The sequence below is a fragment of the Acanthochromis polyacanthus genome, chromosome 22 (genome assembly GCF_021347895.1).
Source record: "Acanthochromis polyacanthus isolate Apoly-LR-REF ecotype Palm Island chromosome 22, KAUST_Apoly_ChrSc, whole genome shotgun sequence".
Classification (NCBI taxonomy): Eukaryota; Metazoa; Chordata; class Actinopteri; family Pomacentridae; genus Acanthochromis; species Acanthochromis polyacanthus.
In genome coordinates this window covers 1,309,446-1,336,051 of record NC_067134.1, presented here as the reverse complement: position 1 = coordinate 1,336,051, position 26,606 = coordinate 1,309,446, and the positions used below count along the sequence as shown (strand labels likewise).

The 26,606-nt window shown below is 42.7% G+C and overlaps 1 protein-coding gene across 1 annotated transcript in view; it reads right to left on the bottom strand.

The window, feature by feature from the left end:
* LOC127531906 (uncharacterized) overlaps positions 1-26,606 on the bottom strand; it is a 71,353-nt gene that overhangs the window by 14,858 nt on the left and 29,889 nt on the right. Inside the window, exons 19-20 of the mRNA XM_051942317.1 lie at positions 3,205-3,517; positions 47-475 (exon numbers count right to left, since the gene is read on the bottom strand). Coding sequence (XP_051798277.1) covers positions 47-475; positions 3,205-3,512 — 737 coding nt within the window. The 5' untranslated portion in view covers positions 3,513-3,517. The remainder of the gene's footprint in view (positions 1-46; positions 476-3,204; positions 3,518-26,606) is intronic.

Genomic DNA, 26,606 nt, shown 5'->3' with positions numbered 1-26,606 from the left:
ATTTCTCCTTGTATAGACTGAATGGTGTAAAGTAGAATTCATTTACCTGAGCAGTGAGATATAAGGCAGACACTGCAGGAAACTCCTCACTTCACTCTCTTCATGTGACCAGCCTGTCAGACGCACTTCTTTCTTCTCTGATTGGAGTTTCAGCACTTCCAGGAGGACGGAGGTCTTTCTCTCTGAGAGGTTTATGGACCAGAATAAAGGAGCTGACTGCAAAACTGACTGTAATGATGGAAGGACTCTCAGACCTGTTTTAGTCTCATAGTCCTTCACATGGGAGAACAGATCCAGCAGGAAACCAGTCTGATATTTTCCATCCATGGAATATGAAGGAAATCTTTCATATCTGCACACTGATGATAACTGCTTCAGTATCTTCTCTCCTGTCTGCTGTTCTCTCTCTGCTGCTGCACAGAACAGATTCACAAACATCCTGGTTGTTTCATCAAGAGGTAACTTCTTCTGAACTCTGTAAAATGAAGAGAAAAACATGTTTTAATGATTTCATCTCAGTCATAGAAATACAACTCCACATGAGGAATGATTCCTGTTTCATCAGTGCAGTAACAGATGCTTTACAGGTTACAGATTTCATCTTCAAACTCTTAAAATACTCACAAACCCAATACCACCTTAAATGTCAGAGTTTTTTCATTTCCTGTCTTGTGTTTCTGTTTTTCCATAAAGAGGTATTAACATGACTGAACTGTTGTCACTGAGCTGCAGCTCTTTTTATCCACATCTTTTCATTCTTCTCATACAGGTACCAGACTGTCACATGTTTCCAAAGTGTTGCAGGAAATATTTCTACATCAACAGATAAACTCACATTCTTCTCTCTGCTTCATTGCTTCAGTCAGTCACTGACCTTCATTAAGTTCTATCAACTCTTTCACATTCATGATCAGTTGACTAATAACATGACAAATAATGGACATGAAAATAACACACCGTCTTAATAACTCAATATACAGTTAATTTAAATCAGCAATTTATCATGAATCATGACATAAAATATCGAAATCAAATAAAAAAATGTGGGTTCATTCCATACCAACTCATCCATTTTTTTTACATTTTTGCTCCAATATCTCTAATTTGACAAAAGTTTTTTTTAAAGCATAAAATATGGAAGTTTGAAAGATTGTTGGTGATCCATCTTTCCTGAGAAAAATGCTTTAGTTTAATGATGGACCGTCGATCCAGTTTCTGCAGGTTCTTCTGCACACTGAAAATTCAGGCTGTTTGGACAACAATATCTCAGGAATTATTAAAGTTAAAAACCTGAAATTTTTACTGTTTTCTTCATGTCATTAAGTCAGGATTGTTCATATTGAAATAGTATTTTTTTAAAAACTGTCTCTGATGGTGGGTGAGCAGACATATGAAAAAGGAAAAATTGAAGCCATCATGAAAAGTTCCATCTCTGAACTCACATTAACAAATAAAATATTGATGCAAAACTCAACCAGTGATATTTTCTGAACCACATGTAGCTGAATGTCACAATAATACACACAGAACACCAAGAATACTTTGAATATGAAATACTTGGTCACAAAAATGGAAAGAAATGTATTTCCATTGAACTTTCAGAACTGAGCAGCTTTGACAACTTGAAACACAAAAACTGAAACATTAGTAAATAATCTGATCCAAGTCAAACAGAGTTCTGCAGTTTATAAACTCTTCTCCAAATATAACACAGAAAATATATGTATATTTTTAATAAGGGCATATTTGTCATCTTCAGACCCACTTTGCAGACATAAATGTAGCTTTGGAGGAGACTTGTCATGTAGTTTGGTGTCATTTCTTTAGGAATTATCACTGCATCAGATTATGAGGATGACAGCAGCAGAATAGAACCAAATCCACTCATCTGTTGGATAGTGGGATGTTTCTAGTGGGACATTTTCATACCTGGACATATATTTAATGCTAATCTCATCCACTAATGTGACCAACACTTCACTGCTAAATTTATCATCATGAAGGAAAGTGTTTGATAGGAACAAAATGGATCCTCTGCTTTGTGTTCCACTGAGAATAAACTTCAAGACCAAAGTCACAGCTGGACTCTGACAAAGTTCAAGTGTGACAACATGAATATTTAGAGTGACTGATGAAGAGTTTACCTTCAAGCATCTCTGCAATAAGTAGGAGGACAATACACTGAGTTGAGTTTGTGGAGACTGAAAATGATGTCAGATGCTTTTATTCAAAAAGAATTGATCTTATTTATTTATAAAGAAGCATTTTGAAACTCCACAACTCTGTTCTACTTGGATCATTTTTGTTTTTGAGGTAAAAATTGTCACATCTGCTCTATCAGTGATGAAAGATAAAAGAAAATAACTTGGTGTTCATTTTTGTGATCAAGTATTTCAAATTAAAAGTATTCTGTGTTTAGTTTTGTATTATTGTGACATTCAGCTACATGTGGTTCAGAAAATATGAGTTGACTTCTGCATTATCAGGATTTATTTGATTTGAGCTCAAAGATGAAACGTTTCATGATGACTTTAACTTTATTCATATTTCAACTCACTCAAAATGAGAAAGTATTTCATTTCTTTTCCAATATTCCAGATTCTGAATCAATGACATGAAGAGAAATAAAACTGAACATTTCTGGAAGCCTCAAATTTCACTGAGTGAAAAAATTCTGCTGAAAGATGGTCAACAGGACATTTTTAAACAACTTTGATTGCAGAAGATATTTGATATATAAACCTAAAATTTCACAGATTTGATTTTCAATACTATATTTCATGATCATTTTTAAAGAAGTAAATCAGAGATATTTAATCAGAAGACCTCTGATGATTTGAGATGGAAGAACCCTCTAGAAACTGATATAAATGACTTCACTTTATATCCTGTTGGCTTGTTTCATCTATAATACAGCCAGTTTCATAAACTGATCATACATGTAGAGAAATCTCAGACTCAAAGACAAAAAGTAACTAAAACACTAAATTAATACAGTGGTGGAAAGAGAACAATGTTTCCCTCTGAAATGAGCAGAGATGAAACAGAACTGAAATATGACCCCATGTGGATAAAGTCAGAATGTAGAAATATAAAAGTGATGACAAAGAAATATGACTGAAATGTTTCAATCAGTACAATGACATCAGAATTCATGGATTTCTCCTTGTATAGACTGAATGGTGTAAAGTAGAATTCATTTACCTGAGCTGTGAGATATAAGGCAGACACTGCAGGAAACTCCTCACTTCACTCTCTTCATGTGACCAGCCTGTCAGACACACTTCTTTCTTCTCTGATTGGAGTTTCAGCACTTCCAGGAGGATGGAGGTCTTTCTCTCTGAGAGGTTTATGAACCAGAATGAAGGAGCTGACTGGAAAACTGACTGTAATGATGGAAGGACTCTCAGACCTGTTTTAGTCTCATAGTCCTTCACATGGGAGAACAGATCCAGCAGGAAATCACTCTGATATTGAAAATCTTCATCATCATCATCATCATCATCATCCATGTATTCTAAAGGAAATCCTTTATATCTGCACACTGATGATAACTGCTCCAGTATCTTCTCTCCTGTCTGCTGTTCTCTCTCTGCTGCTGCACAGAACAGATTCACAAACATCCTGGTTGTTTCATCGAGAGGTAACTTCTTCTGAACTCTGTAAAATGAAGAGAAAAACATGTTTTAATGATTTCATCTCAGTCATAGAAATACAACTCCACATGAGCAATAATTCCTGTTTCATCAGTGCAGTAACAGATGCTTTACAGGTTACAGATTTCATCTTCAAACTCTTAAAATAGTCACAAACCCAAAAACTTTACATGTCAGAGTTTTTCATTGTCTGTGTTGTGTTTCTGTTCAGATAAATCAAATCTTTTCTGAGATAAATGCTTTAGTTTAATAATGGACCGTCGATCCATTTTCAGCAGGTTTTTATCTGCATAATGAAATTTCAGGTTGTTTGAACAACAATATCCCAGAAACTATTCAAGATAAAAACCTGAACATTTCTCTCCTTTTCTCATCATGTCAATAATTCAGAATTGATAAGATTGGACAAGTAGATCTAATAGTCTCTGATTACAAGTGACACAAAACATTTTAAAAATTGAAGCCATCATGAAAAGTTCCATCTCTGAACTCACATTAACAAATAAAATATTGATGCGAAACTCAACCAGTGATATTTTCTGAACCACATGTAGCTGAATGTCACAATAATACACACAGAACACCAAGAATACTTTGAATATAAAATACTTGGTCACAAAATGAAAAGGAACTTATTTCCATTGAACTTTCAGAACTATCTGAGCAGGTTTCCATCCATCCATTCTCTATACACCGCTTTATCCTCATTAGGGTCATGGGGGGTGCTGGAGTCTATCCCAGCTGACTCGGGTGAAGGCAGGGGACACCCTGGACAGGTCACCAGTCTGTCACAGGGCTACATATACAGACAAACAATCACACTCACATTCACACCTACAGGCAATTTAGAGTAACCAATTAACTTCAGCATATTTTTGGACTGTGGGAGGAAGCCGGAGTGCCCGGAGAAAACCCACACATGCACAGGGAGAACATTCAAACTCCATGCAGAAAGATCCCAGGCCCACCCCGGGATTTGAAGCGGGGATCTTCTTGCTGCAAGGCGAAAGTGCTAACCACTACATCACTGTGCAGCCCCGTTTATAAACTCTTCTCCAAATATAACACAGAAAATATATGTATATATTTAATAAGGGCATATTTGTCATCTTCAGACCCACTTTGCAGACATAAATGTAGCTTTGGAGGAGACTTGTCATGTAGTTTGCTGTCATTTCTTTGGGAATTATCACTGCATCAGATTATGAGGATGACAGCAGCAGAATAGAACCAAATCCACTCATCTGTTGGATAGTGGGATGTTTCTAGTGGGACATTTTCATACCTGGACATATATTTAATGCTAATCTCATCCACTAATGTGACCAACACTTCACTGCTAAATTTATCATCATGAAGGAAAGTGTTTGATAGGAACAAAATGGATCCTCTGCTTTGTGTTCCACTGAGAATAAACTTCAAGACCAAAGTCACAGCTGGACTCTGACAAAGTTCAAGTGTGACAACATGAATATTTAGAGTGACTGATGAAGAGTTTACCTTCAAGCATCTCTGCAATAAGTAGGAGGACAATACACTGAGGTGAATTTGTGGAGACTGAAAATGATGTCAGATGCTTTTATTCAAAAAGAATTGATCTTATTTATTTATAAAGAAGCATTTTGAAACTCCACAACTCTGTTCTACTTGGATCATTTTTGTTTTTGTGGTAAAAATTGTCACATCTGCTCTATCAGTGATGAAAGATAAAAGAAAATAACTTGGTGTTCATTTTTGTGATCAAGTATTTCAAATTAAAAGTATTCTGTGTTTAGTTTTGTATTATTGTGACATTCAGCTACATGTGGTTCAGAAAATATGAGTTGACTTCTGCATTATCAGGATTTAAGCTGTCAACATTCCTGGTCATGGATATGGGATCCCTAGTCAGCCATAAAGATGGAATTATGAAGGAGTGGCGGCAGAATGAGAGAAGCACGGTATGATATATTAATCTGTGATTTAAAATGCAGTACGCTATAACCAAATGAATGTGTGTGAATTAATCAAATGCTTACATTTTTACATCTTTACATTTACAGTGTTGAAACAATGTAGAAATCATAAGAGTGCCTTATTCAGAAGAATGATGGTTTGATTATATTGGAAGGATGTCTTTTTATTTTCTCCTTTAATTTTTGAAACAGTGTAGAAATCAGAAGCGTGTCTCACTATAAGTAGTGATGGTTTGATTAATATAATGGAATGTCTTTTTTTTTTATTATTTCTCTTTTTTAATTCTTTGAATATATACATATATCAGTGTTTTTATGTTGTTTGAGATTGAGTAATATGTTACTGGTCTACTAGGGTGCAGCAAAGAGAATGGTAACTGTGTTCTAAGGGGTAACCACTTGAGGGCAGCACCTCACAGAGAGCTGTGAGTGCCTTTTGTTAACGAAATAGGACGGAAGGTTAAACAGGGTTTTGCTGCTATTAGATAAATAGAAATGCTTTCAGGGGGGATCACTGGTTGATCCCTGGGTAGATAATGAATTACTGTACTAGAGGGTGATTCAAAAAGAGTTAAAATAGGTTAGTTTAGATCATGCCCTTAGAGGGTCATGGGACTTTTTGGCTCTGTAAATAGGATAGGGGAGTGTTGTAAGTCTGTGTGCACCGTGCTGAAATGTGGGGTGCATATGTCAGCAACTTTTAAAAGCTGCTGACATTCACTTTTCTCAAGTTCCTGTAACCAGTAGAGAGAGGTGAAAAAAGGGACAAGAACATGTCTGGGGCAAGTAAAGGTTACTGGGTGAGGAATGAGGAAGTGCACATTTGCGGAGGGGGGTGGACGTGGCTGTAATTTGTTTGCGTGGGTTAGAGTATGGTGTCAACACGTATGCAAAATTAAAGAGAGCTGTGATGTATAAATTGTACCTATTGGAAGAAGTTCGGGGGAGTTTGTTGCGGGTATCTGCCTGGGTGCAATCCGGACATTAGTCCGAGCACAGGGGATGATTACCACGTAACTCTGGATGAGTGGAATAACTTGGTCTGCTGAAGGAAGGACTGTTCTGATGGAATAATGGACTAAAGGAACTGCATCTTATTCGTTGTTAAGGATTACAAGATTGTGCTCGGGGCTTGACAATGGACTGATGGAGTATCACTGGATTCTATTATTTCCAGAGGAATAACACCTGAATGGATTAACAAAGTTTTTTCCTGGCCCAAAACCCCAAAACTGGATTACATGCAGACCTGAAATTTGGACTAACGCTCTCTCCAGCTTCCCCCTGGGTTCCTTGGTGGGCTCAGGTGAACGGCCGGGTGGGGCCCCACCCGCTGTTCTACTCTCTCCAAATTACCGTTACATTAGGTAACACGCATTCCCCTTTTTTCTTAAGAAAGCATAAGACCAGTAGGGATATGGATTAAGGGTGGTTTGAATATTATCTAATGTTTGATTATTTGTCTGATGATTTATTGGCTATGCTTGTGCCCTGCTAAAATATATCAATAAAGCATTATTCTGCAATTAAAGACAACAAATTGCAAGTGCTATTTTCTTTTATTATTTTTTAATTTCTATTTCTATTTTGTATTATCCCTGAACAAATACTTATACATCTAGCTCTGGATGTAATAAGTTAACTTACAGCGTGCATAACAGTAGCAAGGTTCTGAAAGGTTACCTAGTCATAGGGGTCAGGTTGGCCCAGTATAAACATATCCTAGAGGTTGTCTATATGTCCATAATCTCTGAATTAAACCTAGCAACTTACCAAGTGCCAGATCTATGAGAGGAAAAGCTGCCGTTAACAGGTGTATCTGGTGGTTAAATTTAACTATACCGAAGTGGCTACTCGGTTAAATTAATTATCAGGGGAAGTAGGGATAGGCATCTGGATGAAGGCAGTGAGACAGCTAGGCGAATTTTCCTCGTCAACCAGCTTAACAGTTCTGCAGCATCCCTCTGAGTAAGATCTCAGGGGGCAGTAGGACCGGACCCGAAGGATGGAGAGCTGGTCCGGTGATTCCCTGACAGCTGAGTAAGTTAATTAGGGGGTCACTGGCCCTGAGGATCAACAATTGGTGCCCGAACACTTTGTTACTGACAGGTGAATCCCTGGTCCGTCAGGTGTGTGCCCTAAGACCCGAGGGGAAGGCTGAGGTGGGGACTGTAGATGTCCGCCTTGGCAGGAGAGAGCGGTGAAGACTGAGGTCTGATAGAACAGACTTCTCCCTGTCTGAGAGTGTGACTCAGACAGGTCAGAGAACGGTGCACTCAGAATCACTGGAAAAGTTTTTGTTTTCTGTTTCCTTCTCAGGATTATAACGGTGGATTGTAATCTGATGGAAGGATTGTATTTTTTCCAAGAAAGGAAAAGTATGGTGAGCGGCTGAGTAGAAGGATTTCAGTTTCACCAGATCTGCAGAAGAGGTGTAGGAAGCACCGCAGGAGTGTGGAGGTTACGTGAGTCGTGAGGGTCGGGGAGGACCGAGCCCGAGACGTCGTCACGGAGTAGCCGAACTTAGTCTGCCCTTCATCCTGACTCTAGGCGCTACGAGCGGCTTTGAAGGGGTGGACAACTCAACAAAGACGAACAAGTGGATAACAATGGATGAAGATTTGCATGTCTCGCCTGCGAGACGTACTTCCCCTTCGCCGCCTGCTGAGGCTGGAGATGCTGCGGAGCTGGAGGCGAAAGGAGGAAGTGAAAGGGCAGCTGTTTCCCAATCCCAGGAAATTCCTCCAGGAGTGGTGCCTGAGCGGCCAGTGCATATCCTGTTATACGGAGACGGGTGGAATTTCTGGGATTCAGGAGTTCAGCAAAGTTTGATGGTCGCATTGCCTCAGGAGGAGAGAGGTGGGCTGAAGCAGGCTCTGGCTGTCGCTTGTAAGCAACAAGCACAGTATGCTGTGTATAATCAAGTGCTGAGATTCTGGATTATGGTGGTAGTCAGCCCCACTGAGGTAAAGTCGAAGCGAAATGCTGCGACTTGGCTGAAGTGGTGGGGCAGCTTTTTGGAAGATTTCGCCAGGGACACTTCAAAGGGGAGGCTGGAAGTGATAGTCAGCCCCTCTGTGAAATATGATCCTGTGGTGAAAATGCTGGCCAGAGAGTCTGGACTGCGGCCTGGCTTGGTGTCGTCTGGGACAGTGAAAGCCATGTCAGTGTATAAGGACCATGGAAAGCTGCTGTCACCATTATACACATTTCGGAATAAGAGGCTTGAAGAAGGAGATGAGACAGCCAGTGTACGTACAGACCAGGGACTGCTGTCAGATGTTGACAATGACGACAGTGAACATGCAGATGAGCAGGAGAACAGCTCGGATGCAGAAGAGGAAGTGGAAGAAGAAATGGCGCAATATACTCCAGTGACTGAAGCACGTATAAGGAGTATGGTAGCTGCTAATAAGACTATCATTGATGCACTGAAAGAATTCACCCGAACCTGCGAGGCGGGGGATAAGCAGCGTCTGCACCAGTTTGGTGGTAAAGCTGTGCAGAAAGAAGTGGAACGGAGGGCTATACCTGACTGGCCAGTCCTGAACCCCATCCCTCAGGGAGTTACAAAAGTCACAAATGAACTTGGTGCAGGATTGTATCATGTGACAGGTGAACCTTGGGAAATAAATGCTGATGGCCTTTTGGTGGTTACTTCTGCAACCTTTAAAGTCCGAAATCCTAAATTCCAGAGGGCCCTGCTGAGTGAGGCAGGGGAGGATTACAAGCGAGAAATTAAGGATTTAAGAGGAGACAAGAAGAAATGGCTGACGGCAGATGCACCGGTGGCTGTGACCTCAGGGGGATCCAGCTCGTTTTATTCGGTGGTCCACGTGCTGATAGAGGAGTACGCAGACAACATGGATAAAGGGAATTACAGAGATCTGTTGGTGCATGCCCTGTGTGCAGGACTGGCTCGGGCGAATTTTTTGGGGTACAGAAGGGTGCTGATTTCTAATAACGGACTGCGGTCTAATAACCTCCATTGGGAGATAGCTGAGCAGGCCGCAATACGTGCAGCAACTTTGCAGATCAACACCCATGTGCACTGCAATCGCATACAGGAGATAGTTATCCTGTCTTCACAGGTGCAGGAAGAGGAGCGTCGGAAACGATTGGAGGGGCCTCTTCGCCGCGCGGAGCAGGTGCGGGATGCTGAGGTGAGGAGGAGCGGTTCTGAACAGATGGAGGTTGAAAATGGCAGGCTGCGGATGAGGCATGCCTCTACTCCAAATGCAGGAGTGGCGGGGGGCAATGTTACCTGGGGGGGGCAAGATATTGGTCTCCCCAGGGCAGCACCCTCTGTCATCATAAGGTCCCCTCCACCCTCCAGCCCGGGGTTCTCTGAATGGGGTCCTCGGGCCCCGTCTGCTCCAGTGGTTCAGAAGTTGCATTGGCAGAGATCTGACAATTTGATGGATTTACAATCTGACAGTGGAAGTCTTCAGCTGCAGGGTGTCCGGCAAGGGCCTTCAGATCCCACCAGCGGAGTGTCAGCTGTTGCTGCAGCGTCGCCCAGCACGGCAAAGCGGGGAGCGTTTGTGAGGAGTCCCCGGGATGTGGAGCAGGGGGATGAGCAGACGTCGGCAGAGGAGCCGGGGGACGACAATGCAGCTGAGCGGAGTGAAATCAGTGAGGAAGAGATCGCTGATTCGGCTGATTACCCTGCACCCAGCAGGGTGGTGCAGCTGAGGGTGGGCTCCAGGAAAGGGGCGAAGAAGGATATCCAAGTTTTTTCAGTGTTGGATGTTTCCAGGAAGACGGCTCGAGATCTCAGTGTGGGGCCTATTGTCACTAAGGATGGGCGTGGGGCCTATACACCTGAGGTGGGACAGACTGGATATGACATTCCTGCCCGTTGGCATGATGACCCTGGTGAGTGGCAAGAACTGAGAGTTAATGCAAAGATGGCTGAGTGGGCTAACATATTAATGATGCCCACCTATGGCAGGCTGGCGGCTAGCAGACAACTCACAGCTAATTTTAGACTGGGCTACACAGCCATTGGCTATGATGTAATGCTTCGCAGGATGAAGAAAGCAGCATACACTTACTCTAAAAGTCTGGAACGTGCTGAGGATGAGAGACTGACAGAGAGTGGGGAGGAAGAAGAAGTACCTCAACCTGCTGAGCATCCGCCTGGCGGCCCTGACAGGCAAGTGGGCATGGTGGATATGACGGCACTTGCTCCGGGGTTGGATTTAACAGACTTTAAAAAGATAAGACTGATTGTTGCAGACAAGCCGGCGGAGCAGGAGATGGTGGATTATTTGCGTGACAGCTGGCCGTTGGTGTGCAGTGCTACAGATAATGAGGGAGCAAAAAAGCTGTGGCTGAGTCATGTGACCAGGAATCCTGTGTGCCACAATGAGAGGGCGCAGAACGTCTATGACAGGCTGGTTTTGGATGATGATCAGGATGAAGACACCTGGCTCCAGAGAGCGCGGCAAAGGCTCAGCAGAGGTCAGACTCTGACACAGGTCTGGCATGAGATTCAACAGAGAATTTCGCCCAGGGCCTACGTGCGTGCACTCCGGATGGTAACAGGGGGTGCACAAGGAGAGGTGGATTTTATCACCATGCCTGCGGATTCGACTGTTTTCCAGATAACAACGGTGGTAAAGAAGTGGGATCTAACGAGAAAGTACTATAAAGAGAAGAGGGCAAGAGAATCTACCCAGCAGTCAAGGTATAAATCTACACGCCAGTCTCCTCAGCAGCAAAAGGAAGTGGTGGTTAGGCCGCCTGCCCAGTCAGCACAACCTAGACGAGAGGGGGGAGCTGTGAGTGAGTCACACAGCCCTCCTCTGCAGCAGCAGGCCGCAAGGGCGGACAACAGGATTCCTTTTCTGCCACTGGAGGAGTTTAAGAAGCTTACACCTGAAGAAAAACAGGCCCTTCGGGATGCCCGTAGAGCGGCATCTCGGGGGCCCAAGCCATGACACAAAAAGAGGCGCGGGTCACCCTGGAAAATGCCTACTGGGATGGGGATAACATCTATACTGATGTGGACGGTGTTCCCTATCTGGTAGACTCTGGGGCAGAGGTGTCTATGACCCGCAGATGCCTCACTGTGCGAGGACACCTGAAGGTCCAGCTGGCAGATGGGACTCTTACAAATTTTCCTTTTGCTGTTTGGAAAGGGATTGTATGGTTATTGGGACCGTATAATTTGATAACAACTGGAGACTTGATGGATTTATATAACCGAGACCGGGGGAAATCGTCGGTGATGCAACGTGTGGAGAGCCTGCGGGCTCGCTTAATTCGTCTGGACCCCCAGCAGGAGAGGTCATGGTATAGACCGGTGGATGTTGTAGCGGTCACGGAGCAGAAGGTGGAGAGTAGTGACCTTTCGGCTGCTGGAAAGGTGAGGCTGAGACGGATTCTACAAGGAGTAGAGGTGGCCCGTTTTAAGAACGACTGCGGCGACCTTGGTGAGAAATACACCCACACAATAGTAGGGGGGGTTCATCCGGCAGTGAGGCAATATCCTTTGAATCCCGGAGCCGTGGAGGAAATGGATATGATTGTGACAGAACTTAGTGCTCTGGGGATAATAAGGGAGGAAAAAAATCCTATGACTAACAGCCCCATACAGGCGGTGAAAAAGCCTGAGTCGGCAGGAGGGGGCTGGAGGCCTGTTATCAACTTTAAGGCTCTTAATCGCCGTACAGTGGCAAATAAAGCCAGTCTGATTCACCCACAAGGTACTCTTAAGACTCTGCAGGTGAAACGGTATAAATCCTGCATAGACTTGGCTAATGGGTTTTTTTCTCTCAGACTGGCCAGAGCTTCACAAGGAAGAACTGCTTTTACTCACAAAGGCAGAGCTTATGTATGGACTCGCTTGCCGCAAGGATTTAAGAACTCTCCTAATGTATTCCAGTCAGCAGTGATGGACGTTTTGGATGGGCTGGGAGCAACGGTGTATATCGACGATGTGTTCATATCTGATGCTACGGAAGATGAGCACTTGGACAGGCTGCAGAAAGTGCTGGAGAGGCTGACTGCAGCAGGGCTGAAACTGAATCTGAAGAAGTGTCAGTTTGGACAATTCCAGGTGGATTACCTTGGGTTTAATGTGTCTACAGATTTGGGGCTGTCTAAAGGCTACAGAGACAAAATACGCCACATAAGACCTCCTTCAGGTCTGAACGGATTACAAAAGATACTGGGATTGTGTAACTATGTGAGGGATCATGTTCCTGGTTATCAACGTTACGCCAAGCCGCTGTATGCAAAGCTGAAGGTGGATAAGTCGCAGCCCGCAGAAGGTCGGAGAGACAATTGGATATGGACGGCTACAGACCAGGAGAACCTGGAACGGCTTAAAAAAGCCGTGGAGGGGGCTTTGAAGCTGGAGCCGAGGAGTACCAGTTCGGGACTGTGTGCAGAGATCAGTTGTGAGGATGAGGATGCGGTGGTGAAGGTCAGTAATGAGGGCGGAGGACTTGTGGCTTTGTGGAGTTATACGCTTTCATCTGTGGAGAAAAAATTTCCACCTGAAGAGAAGGAATTAGCTGTTCTGGCTAGATATTGGAGTGCCCTGAAGGATTTATCGCAGGGTCTCGATATCAAGGTTGTTACGCAAAGCCAGGTGCACAGATTCCTGAGGAAAGCTACATTGGAGAGTACAAAGGCTACAAATACCAGGTGGGGGAGGTGGGAAGATATCCTACTCGACCCACAGCTGGAAATTGGGCCAGCAAAGCCTGCTGTTAAGGCAGCAGCAAAACCGGACGGGACTAAAAATGAACCATTTGAGTGGACTCTATACACGGATGGATCAAAGAGAACTGAAGAAGGTACGGGATTTTGGGGGTTTATTTTGAAACAGGGAGAGAAAGAGTGCTGCCGCAGGAAAGGTCAAAGTCAGGGCAGCGCGCAGTATGCGGAAGTAACAGCTCTGTTAGAAGGCCTCTTGGAGCTAGAAAAAAGGAAGTTGCACAGAGCAAAAATAGTGTCTGATAGCCACTATTGTGTTCAAGCTTTGACTGCAGATTTGTCCGTATGGGAGGACAACAACTATGAAACTGCAAAAGGCAAACCAGTGGCTCATAGAGCGCTGTGGGAAAAGATAGCAGAGCTGCGTCACAATATGGAACTGGACGTGATACATCAAAGGGCTCATATTAAGAGCAACGGAGCCCATTGGGAGGGCAATCAACAAGTGGATCGCTATGTTCAAATGAGGAAAATCGTCTTTGTTGGGAGTGAAAAGTGGGACATTTCTCCCAGAGGAAGGGAGGTCCCGGCGGGGTACGTGGAGGAGGTTGTTAAGGCTGTCCATGAGAATACCGGACATGCTGGCATCGCTCCTACACGGAGGGAACTGGAGAAGCACCGTCTTTGGATTCCTGGGCGCAGTATACGCCGTGTCCTGCAGAACTGTGAGGTGTGTGGACGGTACAACGCAGGTCGCAGAGGACAACGGGTAGCTGGCCTTTCGATTAAAAGCACCGTTCCCTGGGGATCTGTCTGCATGGATGTAGCAGGACCGATGGGGATCACAGGGAGGAGAGGTGAGAAATACCTTTTGGTTATGGTTGACTCTATGTCAGGCTATGTGGTTATCAGACCAGTGAGGAAAGCTAATGGCAGTGCTGTGGTTTCAATGCTGGAGCAGGTGTGCAGCAATTTGGGATTACCTAAAGAACTTCGAACTGATAATGGATCACATTTCAAAAACGCCAGAGTGGATTTATGGTGTCAAGAACATGGAATATCAAGGATTTATTCCCCGCCATATACTCCACAGGCGAATGGAGTAGTTGAACGAACCATAGGACTGGTAAAAAGCTGGATTGCTAAAAATGCTAACACCCGCCTGTGGAGTACCACAGCAGTAGCAGTGGGGGTGGCTTTGAATGATCGTCATCGCGCTGGGAGGCCCTCTCCGGCAATGGAGCTGAATCAGCGTCCCTTTACATCAGAGAAGGCGGGGCGGGGGACTGACAGCAGAGGGGAGCTGCCAGAACAGAAAGTTCCCTTTAAAGTTGGCCAGCGTGTGTGGATTAAAGCCAGAGATGCTCCCACAAGTGATGCCATAAGAGCGAAATACGACAAATCTTACATAGTAAAAGAAATTTTGGACAGTAATACGGTGTTGTTGAAAAGAGGAGGAATCCAGGGCGTGGAGCAGCTGAAGCCAGTTCTGGATTAGGAGAACCAGGAACGGAGTAATGGCTATGAGCACGCTGAATTTTCCTCCTTTTGTCGCTATAGCAGCGGTGAAAGGAGTTGTTGTTTTAAGAAGAGCTACAAGTGGTCTGCGGGGTGGCTCAGCCCAGGAATATATTTCTCCCAAAGCTGCAGGCGTGGGGAGATGGCCTGGGTACGGCAGAGTTGGCTCGGCTGATGAAGAAACTAGGACCGGTACGACAGGGGGGAGATGGCAGGAATATCACTGCGGATATTATCTCCTGGACTGGGCCTTTGAAAGCTGAAGCAACTGAAGGTGACACCACCCTACAGACCTGGGATGTAATTATTTCTACTGAGAAGTTGGCGGGGAAGAGCCGATTTATTGAAAATTGGCTGATGACGACTAATGAGATAGGCATACAGTTGTCAGTTCGAAATACCACTGTGCAAAGATCTGCCCAGTGTAATTGGATTTTTCCTGAATCTGAGATTCCCAGGTGGTATTGTACGGCTGCTTGTGTTCCATGGCCGGGGGATGACCGCAGTGGTTTCTGGCAGGAAGAAGTGATTTACACGGCACACCATAGGAATGAGACCTGTTTCACTATTCTTCCACGGAATGAGCGGTTTTGGGGATATTATGACCTCACCTGTGCTACAGAAACTCAGCCGTCTGACACGCGGACTGACTCACCTGTTAAAAGCCCTTCCCTCCGCGTCGCTCGAGCTCTGATGTCAGATCCTATGCCTGCTACATCTCAGGTGAGCTTTACAACACAAAAAGCTACCATAGACCTGATAGATCCAGTTTTTAATGCTAGAGATCGCGCACATCACCGTGCCAGGAGCAGGGAATTAGCTAAGGATTGTGTGGAGAAGAAAATTCCTGCTCTGGATCCATGTTTTTGGAATATATTTTTCCTGTGTGAGACTCGGAATTACATGGTGATTACTCCAGCTACTCACCTGGTATATTATGCCAGTAAAGGAATATTTGGGGAACCAAGAGCTTTTCATGAAGACTGGCTGAATGACACTTTGCCCTGGCTGTGGATTATCGAGTTGGTGCATTTCCGAGGAGCTTTTCCTGAAGGATATGCCAGAACCAGCCAAGGTTTGGCTGGTCCTGTACGGACTGATATGTATGTGCAAAGACTGCCGACGCCGGATGACCTGCTCAGTGTTCCTAAAGGGGATTTCCAGAAAATAGATGAGTGCGTGGTGAGCAGGATTTTTGAGGCTCTTAATGGAACTGATTTTGTGAGTAATGGGGCTTCACCTAGATGTTCTTTACATCAACGTTGGGCTGGATATTATACAGTGTGGATGTATAACTGTGATGAGCTTCTTACCAACATGACAGTGAAAGGAATTTTGCAGGCTTGGAGGGAGAGTGGTACACGGCGTAACAGCTCCACTTGGTGGGGGCTGCAAAAAGAAGAAGTTGTGGACTGGGTCATCCCGTGCCTGGGTGAGACAGACAACTATTGGGTGAAGTATCAGTACTTGGCTACTGTTTATTCCAGGGATCGGGACATCTGGCCTGGAAAATTGAGCAGACCAGATCCTTATGTCAGCCCACGACCATGGAGTATGGTGTGTGATGGAGCTAATACTACCTGCACAATCAGTTTGGCACGCCAGAACTGTGGTGACGTGCCGGGCTGGCCTGAACACTGTCAGCGGCATTATGGGGAGGAATATGGACTGCATGCCCTGGAGGTGAGATGGCTGAAGGGTGGCAAGGACAACAGGTGGAGGAGATCAATGCCACCGCGTGTTGGATGTACAAAAGCCATTTTGGGATACCAGATGATGAACAGAAAAAATGTGAACGCCACAGGGGAGACGGCGATGGCTGCTGAGGATTGGTGCGGTGGTCGTTTGGGGGATTGGATGGGGGTCCGCTGCTGTCCTGTATTGGTTGCAGGGAGGGACAGGGAACCTGCTGACAGTATGGCTCATGCTGTATGAAGCCCTCTTCCATCGGAGATCATCCCACGGGGATCCGGGGGACGCTCCACCGACTCCGAACCCTTCATGGCAGAAGACAATGAGGAAAAGGCGTTCCACGGAGAGCACTGAAGCCTAATGTGGATGGCTGACGTGTGCGCTTGCTGTGCAGCTACATATTTAATCACCCTGATAATTAAAACGCTGTGTTATCTCAAAATTTTGTCTGTTAACAGAAGGATGCCCGCTGTGCTGACTGTGGGGACACTCTCCAGCAGGTGACCTGCTTATGGGAGGCTTACCAGGCGTTCTGGTGCACCAACTGCTACCTGAGCACGTTTCAGGTATGCTCAGCCTGGGGCGTATTTTGCATCAGAGGTCCCGCCGGGGTGCCGACAGTGCCCTTTGCTGACTGCCTCGCAATTGAGGGGGGGTCTGAGCTGGTTTGTACCACCGCCAGTGAAGCGCTACGCCTGTCGGTGGAATATCCTGATGGAATACTTTACCCTACCTACATGAGAATGTGGAGGAAGCCTGATGGTTCCCGGTTTTCCACCACACATCTGGGTGACGGAAAGTTCTTGACGGTGGGACCTGTGATAAGGAATATGCGACGGCCCGGCCAGCGCGCTACCACCAAGGGAACGCAGACCCCAGCCAAAGGAACGTGGCATTGGGACTACGATTGTTTCCTGAGGGAGCTGACGGGCCGCCCTGGTGAGCCGCCGAGGCTGACATTCTGTGGGGCGGAGGATATTACGCCGCCTGTCAGCACAGCGCCGGACAACATTTCATCTGATGAAGAAGGAGGGGGAGATACGGAGATGGACAGGATGGCAGATTCGGTGGAGAGGAGAATGGAGGACGAGCCAGTTGCAGAAGGAGCTGTGGGGGCGAGTGCGACGCCTTCGGCTGCGGGGGCTGCTGGGCCGATGATGCCGTCGCTTGACTCGCCACAGAAAGTGGAGGTGAATAGCAGAGCGCCTACTGATGTGGCTTCTGGACCTGTGGAGGGTCTGCTGGTGGTGTCCTTATCTGATGACGACGACGGCCTCTTCGCCTGAAGATGGATATGCCTGACAAGGGACCCCATGGAGGGGGTGTCAACATTCCTGGTCATGAATATGGGATCCCTAGTCAGCCATAAAGATGGAATTATGAAGGAGCGGCGGCAGAATGAGAGAAGCACGGTATGATATATTAATCTGTGATTTAAAATGCAGTACGCTATAACCAAATGAATGTGTGTGAATTAATCAAATGCTTACATTTTTACATCTTTACATTTACAGTGTTGAAACAATGTACAAATCATAAGAGTGCCTTATTCAGAAGAATGATGGTTTGATTATATTGGAAGGATGTCTTTTTATTTTCTCCTTTAATTTTTGAAACAGTGTAGAAATCAGAAGCGTGTCTCACTATAAGTAGTGATGGTTTGATTAATATAATGGAATGTCTTTTTTTTTTATTATTTCTCTTTTTTAATTCTTTGAATATATACATATATCAGTGTTTTTATGTTGTTTGAAATTGAGTAAAATGTTACTGGTCTACGAGGGTGCAGCAAAGAGAATGGTAACTGTGTTCTAAGGGGTAACCACTTGAGGGCAGCACCTCACAGGGAGCTGTGAGTGCCTTTGGTTAATAAAATAGGATGGAAGGTTAAACAGGGTTTTGCTGCTATTAGATAAATAGAAATGCTTTCAGGGGGGGATCACTGGTTGATCCCTGGGTAGATAATGAATTACTGTACTAGAGGGTGATTCAAAAAGAGTTAAAATAGGTTAGTTTAGATCATGCCCTTAGAGGGTCATGGGACTTTTTGGCTCTGTAAATAGGATAGGGGAGTGTTGTAAGTCTGTGTGCACCGTGCTGAAATGTGGGGTGCATATGTCAGCAACTTTTAAAAGCTGCTGACATTCACTTTTCTCAAGTTCCTGTAACCAGTAGAGAGAGGTGAAAAAAGGGACAAGAACATGTCTGGGGCAAGTAAAGGTCACTGGGTGAGGAATGAGGAAGTGCACATTTGCGGAGGGGGGTGGACGTGGCTGTAATTTGTTTGCGTGGGTTAGAGTATGGTGTCAACACGTATGCAAAATTAAAGAGAGCTGTGATGTATAAATTGTACCTATTGGAAGTAGTTCGGGGGAGTTAGTTGCGGGTATCTGCCTGGGTGCAATCCGGACATTAGTCCGAGCACAGGGGATGATTACCACGTAACTCTGGATGAGTGGAATAACTTGGTCTGCTGAAGGAAGGACTGTTCTGATGGAATAATGGACTAAAGGAACTGCATCTTATTCGTTGTTAAGGATTACAAGATTGTGCTCGGGGCTTGACAATGGACTGATGGAGTATCACTGGATTCTATTATTTCCAGAGGAATAACACCTGAATGGATTAACAAAGTTTTATTCCTGGCCCAAAACCCCAAAACTGGATTACATGCAGACCTGAAATTTGGACTAACGCTCTCTCCAGCTTCCCCCTGGGTTCCTTGGTGGGCTCAGGTGAACGGCCGGGTGGGGCCCCACCCGCTGTTCTACTCTCTCCAAATTACCGTTACATTAGGTAACACGCATTCCCCTTTTTCTTAAGAAAGCATAAGACCAGTAGGGATATGGATTAAGGGTGGTTTGAATATTATCTAATGTTTGATTATTTGTCTGATGATTTATTGGCTATGCTTGTGCCCTGCTAAAATATATCAATAAAGCATTATTCTGCAATTAAAGACAACAAATTGCAAGTGCTATTTTCTTTTATTATTTTTTAATTTCTATTTCTATTTTGTATTATCCCTGAACAAATACTTATACATCTAGCTCTGGATGTAATAAGTTAACTTACAGCGTGCATAACAGTAGCAAGGTTCTGAAAGGTTACCTAGTCATAGGGGTCAGGTTGGCCCAGTATAAACATATCCTAGAGGTTGTCTATATGTCCATAATCTCTGAATTAAACCTAGCAACTTACCAAGTGCCAGATCTATGAGAGGAAAAGCTGCCGTTAACAGGTGTATCTGGTGGTTAAATTTAACTATACCGAAGTGGCTACTCGGTTAAATTAATTATCAGGGGAAGTAGGGATAGGCATCTGGATGAAGGCAGTGAGACAGCTAGGCGAATTTTCCTCGTCAACCAGCTTAACAGTTCTGCAGCATCCCTCTGAGTAAGATCTCAGGGGGCAGTAGGACCGGACCCGAAGGATGGAGAGCTGGTCCGGTGATTCCCTGACAGCTGAGTAAGTTAATTAGGGGGTCACTGGCCCTGAGGATCAACAAAGCTCAAAGATGAGACGTTTCATGATGACTAAGTTTTTTCATATTTCAACTCACTCAAAATGAGAAACTATTTCATTACTTTTCCAATATTCCAGATTCTGAATCAATGACATGACAAGAAATAAAACTGAACATTTCTGGAAGCCTCAAATTTCACTGAGTGAAAAAATTCTGCTGAAAGATGGTCAACAGGACATTTTTAAACTACTTTGATCGCAGAAGACAGTTGATATATAAACCTAAAATTTCACAGATTTGATTTTCAATACTATATTTCATGATCATTTTTGAAGAAGTAAATCAGAGATATTTAATCAGAAGACCTCTGTAATTTGAGATGGAAGAACCCTCTAGAAACTGATATAAATGACTTCACTTTATATCCTGTTGGCTTGTTTCATCTATAATACAGCCAGTTTAATGAACTGATCATACATGTATAGAAATCTCAGACTCAAAGACAAAAAGTAAGTAAAACACTAAATAAATACAGTGGTGGAAAGAGAACAATGTTTCCCTCTGACATGAGCAGAGATGAAATAGAACTGAAATATGACCCCATGTGGATAAAGTCAGAATGTAGAAATATAAAAGTGATGACAAAGAAATATGACTGAAATGTTTCAATCAGTACAATGACATTAGAATTCATGGATTTCTCCTTGTATAGACTGAATGGTGTAAAGTAGAATTCATTTACCTGAGCAGTGAGATATAAGGCAGACACTGCAGGAAACTCCTCACTTCACTCTCTTCATGTGACCAGCCTGTCAGACGCACTTCTTTCTTCTCTGATTGGAGTTTCAGCACTTCCAGGAGGACGGAGGTCTTTCTCTCTGAGAGGTTTATGGACCAGAATAAAGGAGCTGACTGCAAAACTGACTGTAATGATGGAAGGACTCTCAGACCTGTTTTAGTCTCATAGTCCTTCACATGGGAGAACAGATCCAGCAGGAAACCAGTCTGATATTTTCCATCCATGGAATATGAAGGAAATCTTTCATATCTGCACACTGATGATAACTGCTCCAGTATCTTCTCTCCTGTCTGCTGTTCTCTCTCTGCTGCTGCACAGAACAGATTCACAAACATCCTGGTTGTTTCATCAAGAGGTAACCGCTCAACTCTGTAAAATGAAGAGAAAAACATGTTTTAATGATTTCATCTCAGTCATAGAAATACAACTCCACATGAGGAATGATTCCTGTTTCATCAGTGCAGTAACAGATGCTTTACAGGTTACACATTTCATCTTCAAACTCTTAAAATACTCACAAACCCAATACCACCTTAAATGTCAGAGTTTTTTCATTTCCTGTCTTGTGTTTCTGTTTTTCCATAAAGAGGTATTAACATGACTGAACTGTTGTCACTGAGCTGCAGCTCTTTTTATCCACATCTTTTCATTCTTCTCATACAGGTACCAGACTGTCACATGTTTCCAAAGTGTTGCAGGAAATATTTCTACATCAACAGATAAACTCACATTCTTCTCTCTGCTTCATTGCTTCAGTCAGTCAGTGACCTTCATTAACTTCTATCAACTCTTTCATATTCATGATCAGTTGACTAATAACATGACAAATAATGGACATGAAAATAACACACCGTCTTAATAACTCAATATACAGTTAATTTAAATCAGCAATTTATCATGAATCATGACATAAAATATCGAAATCAAATAAAAAAATGTGGGTTCATTCCATACCAACTCATCCATTTTTTTTACATTTTTGCTCCAATATCTCTAATTTGACAAAAGTTTTTTTAAAGCATAAAATATGGAAGTTTGAAAGATTGTAGGTGATCCATCTTTCCTGAGAAAAATGCTTTAGTTTAATGATGGACCGTCGATCCAGTTTCTGCAGGTTCTTCTGCACACTGAAAATTCAGGCTGTTTGGACAACAATATCTCAGGAATTATTAAAGTTAAAAACCTGAAATTTTTACTGTTTTCCTCATGTCATTAAGTCAGGATTGTTGACATTGAAATAGTATTTTTTTAAAAACTGTCTCTGATGGTGGGTGAGCAGACATATGAAAAAGGAAAAATTGAAGCCATCATGAAAAGTTCCATCTCTGAACTCACATTAACAAATAAAATATTGATGCAAAACTCAACCAGTGATATTTTCTGAACCACATGTAGCTGAATGTCACAATAATACACACAGAACACCAAGAATACTTTGAATATGAAATACTTGGTCACAAAAATGGAAAGAAATGTATTTCCATTGAACTTTCAGAACTGAGCAGCTTTGACAACTTGAAACACAAAAACTGAAACATTAGTAAATAATCTGATCCAAGTCAAACAGAGTTCTGCAGTTTATAAACTCTTCTCCAAATATAACACAGAAAATATATGTATATTTTTAATAAGGGCATATTTGTCATCTTCAGACCCACTTTGCAGACATAAATGTAGCTTTGGAGGAGACTTGTCATGTAGTTTGGTGTCATTTCTTTAGGAATTATCACTGCATCAGATTATGAGGATGACAGCAGCAGAATAGAACCAAATCCACTCATCTGTTGGATAGTGGGATGTTTCTAGTGGGACATTTTCATACCTGGACATATATTTAATGCTAATCTCATCCACTAATGTGACCAACACTTCACTGCTAAATTTATCATCATGAAGGAAAGTGTTTGATAGGAACAAAATGGATCCTCTGCTTTGTGTTCCACTGAGAATAAACTTCAAGACCAAAGTCACAGCTGGACTCTGACAAAGTTCAAGTGTGGCAACATGAATATTTAGAGTGACTGATGAAGAGTTTACCTTCAAGCATCTCTGCAATAAGTAGGAGGACAATACACTGAGTTGAGTTTGTGGAGACTGAAAATGATGTCAGATGCTTTTATTCAAAAAGAATTGATCTTATTTATTTATAAAGAAGCATTTTGAAACTCCACAACTCTGTTCTACTTGGATCATTTTTGTTTTTGTGGTAAAAATTGTCACATCTGCTCTATCAGTGATGAAAGATAAAAGAAAATAACTTGGTGTTCATTTTTGTGATCAAGTATTTCAAATTAAAAGTATTCTGTGTTTAGTTTTGTATTATTGTGACATTCAGCTACATGTGGTTCAGAAAATATGAGTTGACTTCTGGATTATCAGGATTTAAGCTCAAAGATGAAACGTTTCACGATGACTTTAACTTTATTCATATTTCAACTCACTCAAAATGAGAAACTATTTCATTTCTTTTCCAATATTCCAGATTCTGAATCAATGACATGAAGAGAAATAAAACTGAACATTTCTGGAAGCCTCAGATTTCACTGAGTGAAAAAATTCTGCTGAAAGATGGTCAACAGGACATTTTTAAACAACTTTGATCGCAGAAGATATTTGATACAGAAACCTAAAATTTCACACAATCCATTTTACAAATTTATATTCAATAATAATTTGTTTTATCTAAACGGAGATATTTAATCAGAAGACCTCTGATGATCAGAGATGGAAGAACCCTCTAGAAACTGATATAAATGACTTCACTTTATATCCTGTTGGCTTGTTTCATCTATAATACAGCCAGTTTCATAAACTGATCATACATGTATAGAAATCTCAGACTCAAAGACTAAAAGTAACTAAAACACTAAATAAATACAGTGGTGGAAAGAACAATGTTTCCCTCTGAAATGAGCAGAGATGAAATAGAACTGAAATATGACCCCATGTGGATAAAGTCAGAATGTAGAAATATAAAAGTGATGACAAAGAAATATGACTGAAATGTTTCAATCAGTACAATGACATCAGAATTCATGGATTTCTCCTTGTATAGACTGAATGGTGTAAAGTAGAATTCATTTACCCGAGCTGTGAGATATAAGGCAGATACTGCAGGAAACTCCTCACTTCACTCTCTTCATGTGACCAGCCTGTCAGATGCACTGGTTTCTTCTTTGATTGGAGTTTCAGCACTTCCAGGAGGATGGAGGTCTTTCTCTCTGAGAGGTTTATGAACCAGAATAAAGGAGCTGACTGGAAAACTGACTGTAATGATGGAAGGACTCTCAGACCTGTTTTAGTCTCATAGTCCTTCACATGGGAGAACAGATCCAGCAGGAAACCACTCTGAGATTTTCCATCCATGTAATATGAAGGAAATCTTTCATTTCTGCACACTGATGATAACTGCTTCAGTATCTTCTCTCCTGTCTGCTGTTCTCTCTCTGCTGCTGCACAGAACAGATTCACAAACATCCTGGTTGTTTCATCAAGAGGTAACTTCTTCTGAACTCTGTAAAATGAAGAGAAAAACATGTTTTAATGATTTCCTCTCAGTCATAGAAATACAACTCCACATGAGGAATGATTCCTGTTTCATCAGTGCAGTAACAGATGCTTTACAGGTTACAGATTTCATCTTCAAACTCTTGAAATACTCACAAACCCAATACCACCTTAAATGTCACAGTTTTTTCATTTCCTGTCTTGTGTTTCTGTTTTTCCATAAAGAGGTATTAACATGACTGAATAGTTGTCACTGAGCTGCAGCTCTTTTTATCCACATCTTTTCATTCTTCTCATACAGGTACCAGACTGTCACATGTTTCCAAAGTGTTGCAGGAAATATTTCTACATCAACAGATAAACTCACATTCTTCTCTCTGCTTCATTGCTTCAGTCAGTCACTGACCTTCATTAAGTTCTATCAACTCTTTCATATTCATGATCAGTTGACTAATAACATGACAAATAATGGACATGAAAATAACACACCGTCTTAATAACTCAATATACAGTTAATTTAAATCAGCAATTTATCATGAATGATGACATAAAATATCGAAATCAAATAAAAAAATGTGGGTTCATTCCATACCAACTCATCCATTTTTTTGTTACATTTTTGCTCCAATATCTCTAATTTGACAAGTTTTTTTAAAGCATAAAATATGGACGTTTGAAAGATTGTAGGTGATCCATCTTTCCTGAGAAAAATGCTTTAGTTTAATGATGGACCGTCGATCCAGTTTCTGCAGGTTCTTCTGCACACTGAAAATTCAGGCTGTTTGGACAACAATATCTCAGGAATTATTAAAGTTAAAAACCTGAAATTTTTACTGTTTTCCTCATGTCATTAAGTCAGGATTGTTCATACTGAAAAAGTATTTTTTTTAAAAACTGTCTCTGATGGTGGGTGAGCAGACATATGAAAAAGGAAAAATTGAAGCCATCATGAAAAGTTCCATCTCTGAACTCACATTAACAAATAAAATATTGATGCAAAACTCAATCAGTGATATTTTCTGAACCACATGTAGCTGAATGTCACAATAATACACACAGAACACCAAGAATACTTTGAATATAAAATACTTGGTCACAAAAATGGAAAGAAATGTATTTCCATTGAACTTTCAGAACTGAGCAGCTTTGACAACTTGAAACACAAAAACTGAAACATTAGTAAATAATCTGATCCAAGTCAAACAGAGTTCTGCAGTTTATAAACTCTTCTCCAAATATAACACAGAAAATATATGTATATATTTAAGAAGGGCATATTTGTCATCTTCAGACCCACTTTGCAGACATAAATGTAGCTTTGGAGGAGACTTGTCATGTAGTTTGCTGTCATTTCTTTGGGAATTATCACTGCATCAGATTATGAGGATGACAGCAGCAGAATAGAACCAAATCCACTCATCTGTTAGGCTGGCTACCACCAGCCTGAATCTCAAGTGAGATACAGGCTGGGTACCTGCTATTCATTTTCTTGTAGGGGTGGAGCAGTTTAAAATTTTCCACAGCCGTTGATTGGGCGCTGCATATGTCAGTCAGTCTGGGGCAGTTGAAGCTCACAGCCAATCGTGTCACTGCTAGCCGCTGACGTAAATGCAGAGCGACGGCAGCACCACGAAAAAGAATCATTGCTGTGTTTGCTCATGTGTTTGCTTCTTTCGCCATGTCGCCGGACGATTCTTGCCGTTTATGTAAAGTAAACATGAGGGAAAGTGGACCCCGTGTTTATGCACACTCCACAGATATGTTTGTGTCAAAAACAACGCCGACCATATCAGATAGGTTAGCGATGATGGACCTGATAGTCACCCCGGAGCCGGAGCAGTCAAACAGATGCTGCCAGCGCTGCACCTCCACACTCGGTCGGCTTGAAAAAGACTTTCCTTTATTCAGGCAATGGGAAGAGAACGTCCGGTTAAGCAGCGTATCGAAAAGACAACGTGAACCCACCCCGTCCAAGACACCGAGGACTTTGAAAAAGACCTGCCCAAACCCACCGAGTCCACTAGCTTGTTCCTTCGGAAACACGACAACAAAGGTAACGCTTCTTCTCAAACAACCCATCATGCATTGCGCGTAGTCGCTTAGTGTGCGTCATCGTCTAACTGTCCCTCCCCGTCCTGTGATTGGATCCCTGACTCAGGGACAAATTCAACCCCAGGTCGCCAGACTGCCTAGTAAACGAAATGACAATGAGTGCACAGGCAGTCTGGGTATTCCCAGACTACTCATCTGTTGGATAGTGGGATGTTTCTAGTGGGACATTTTCATACCTGGACATATATTTAATGCTAATCTCATCCACTAATGTGACCAACACTTCACTG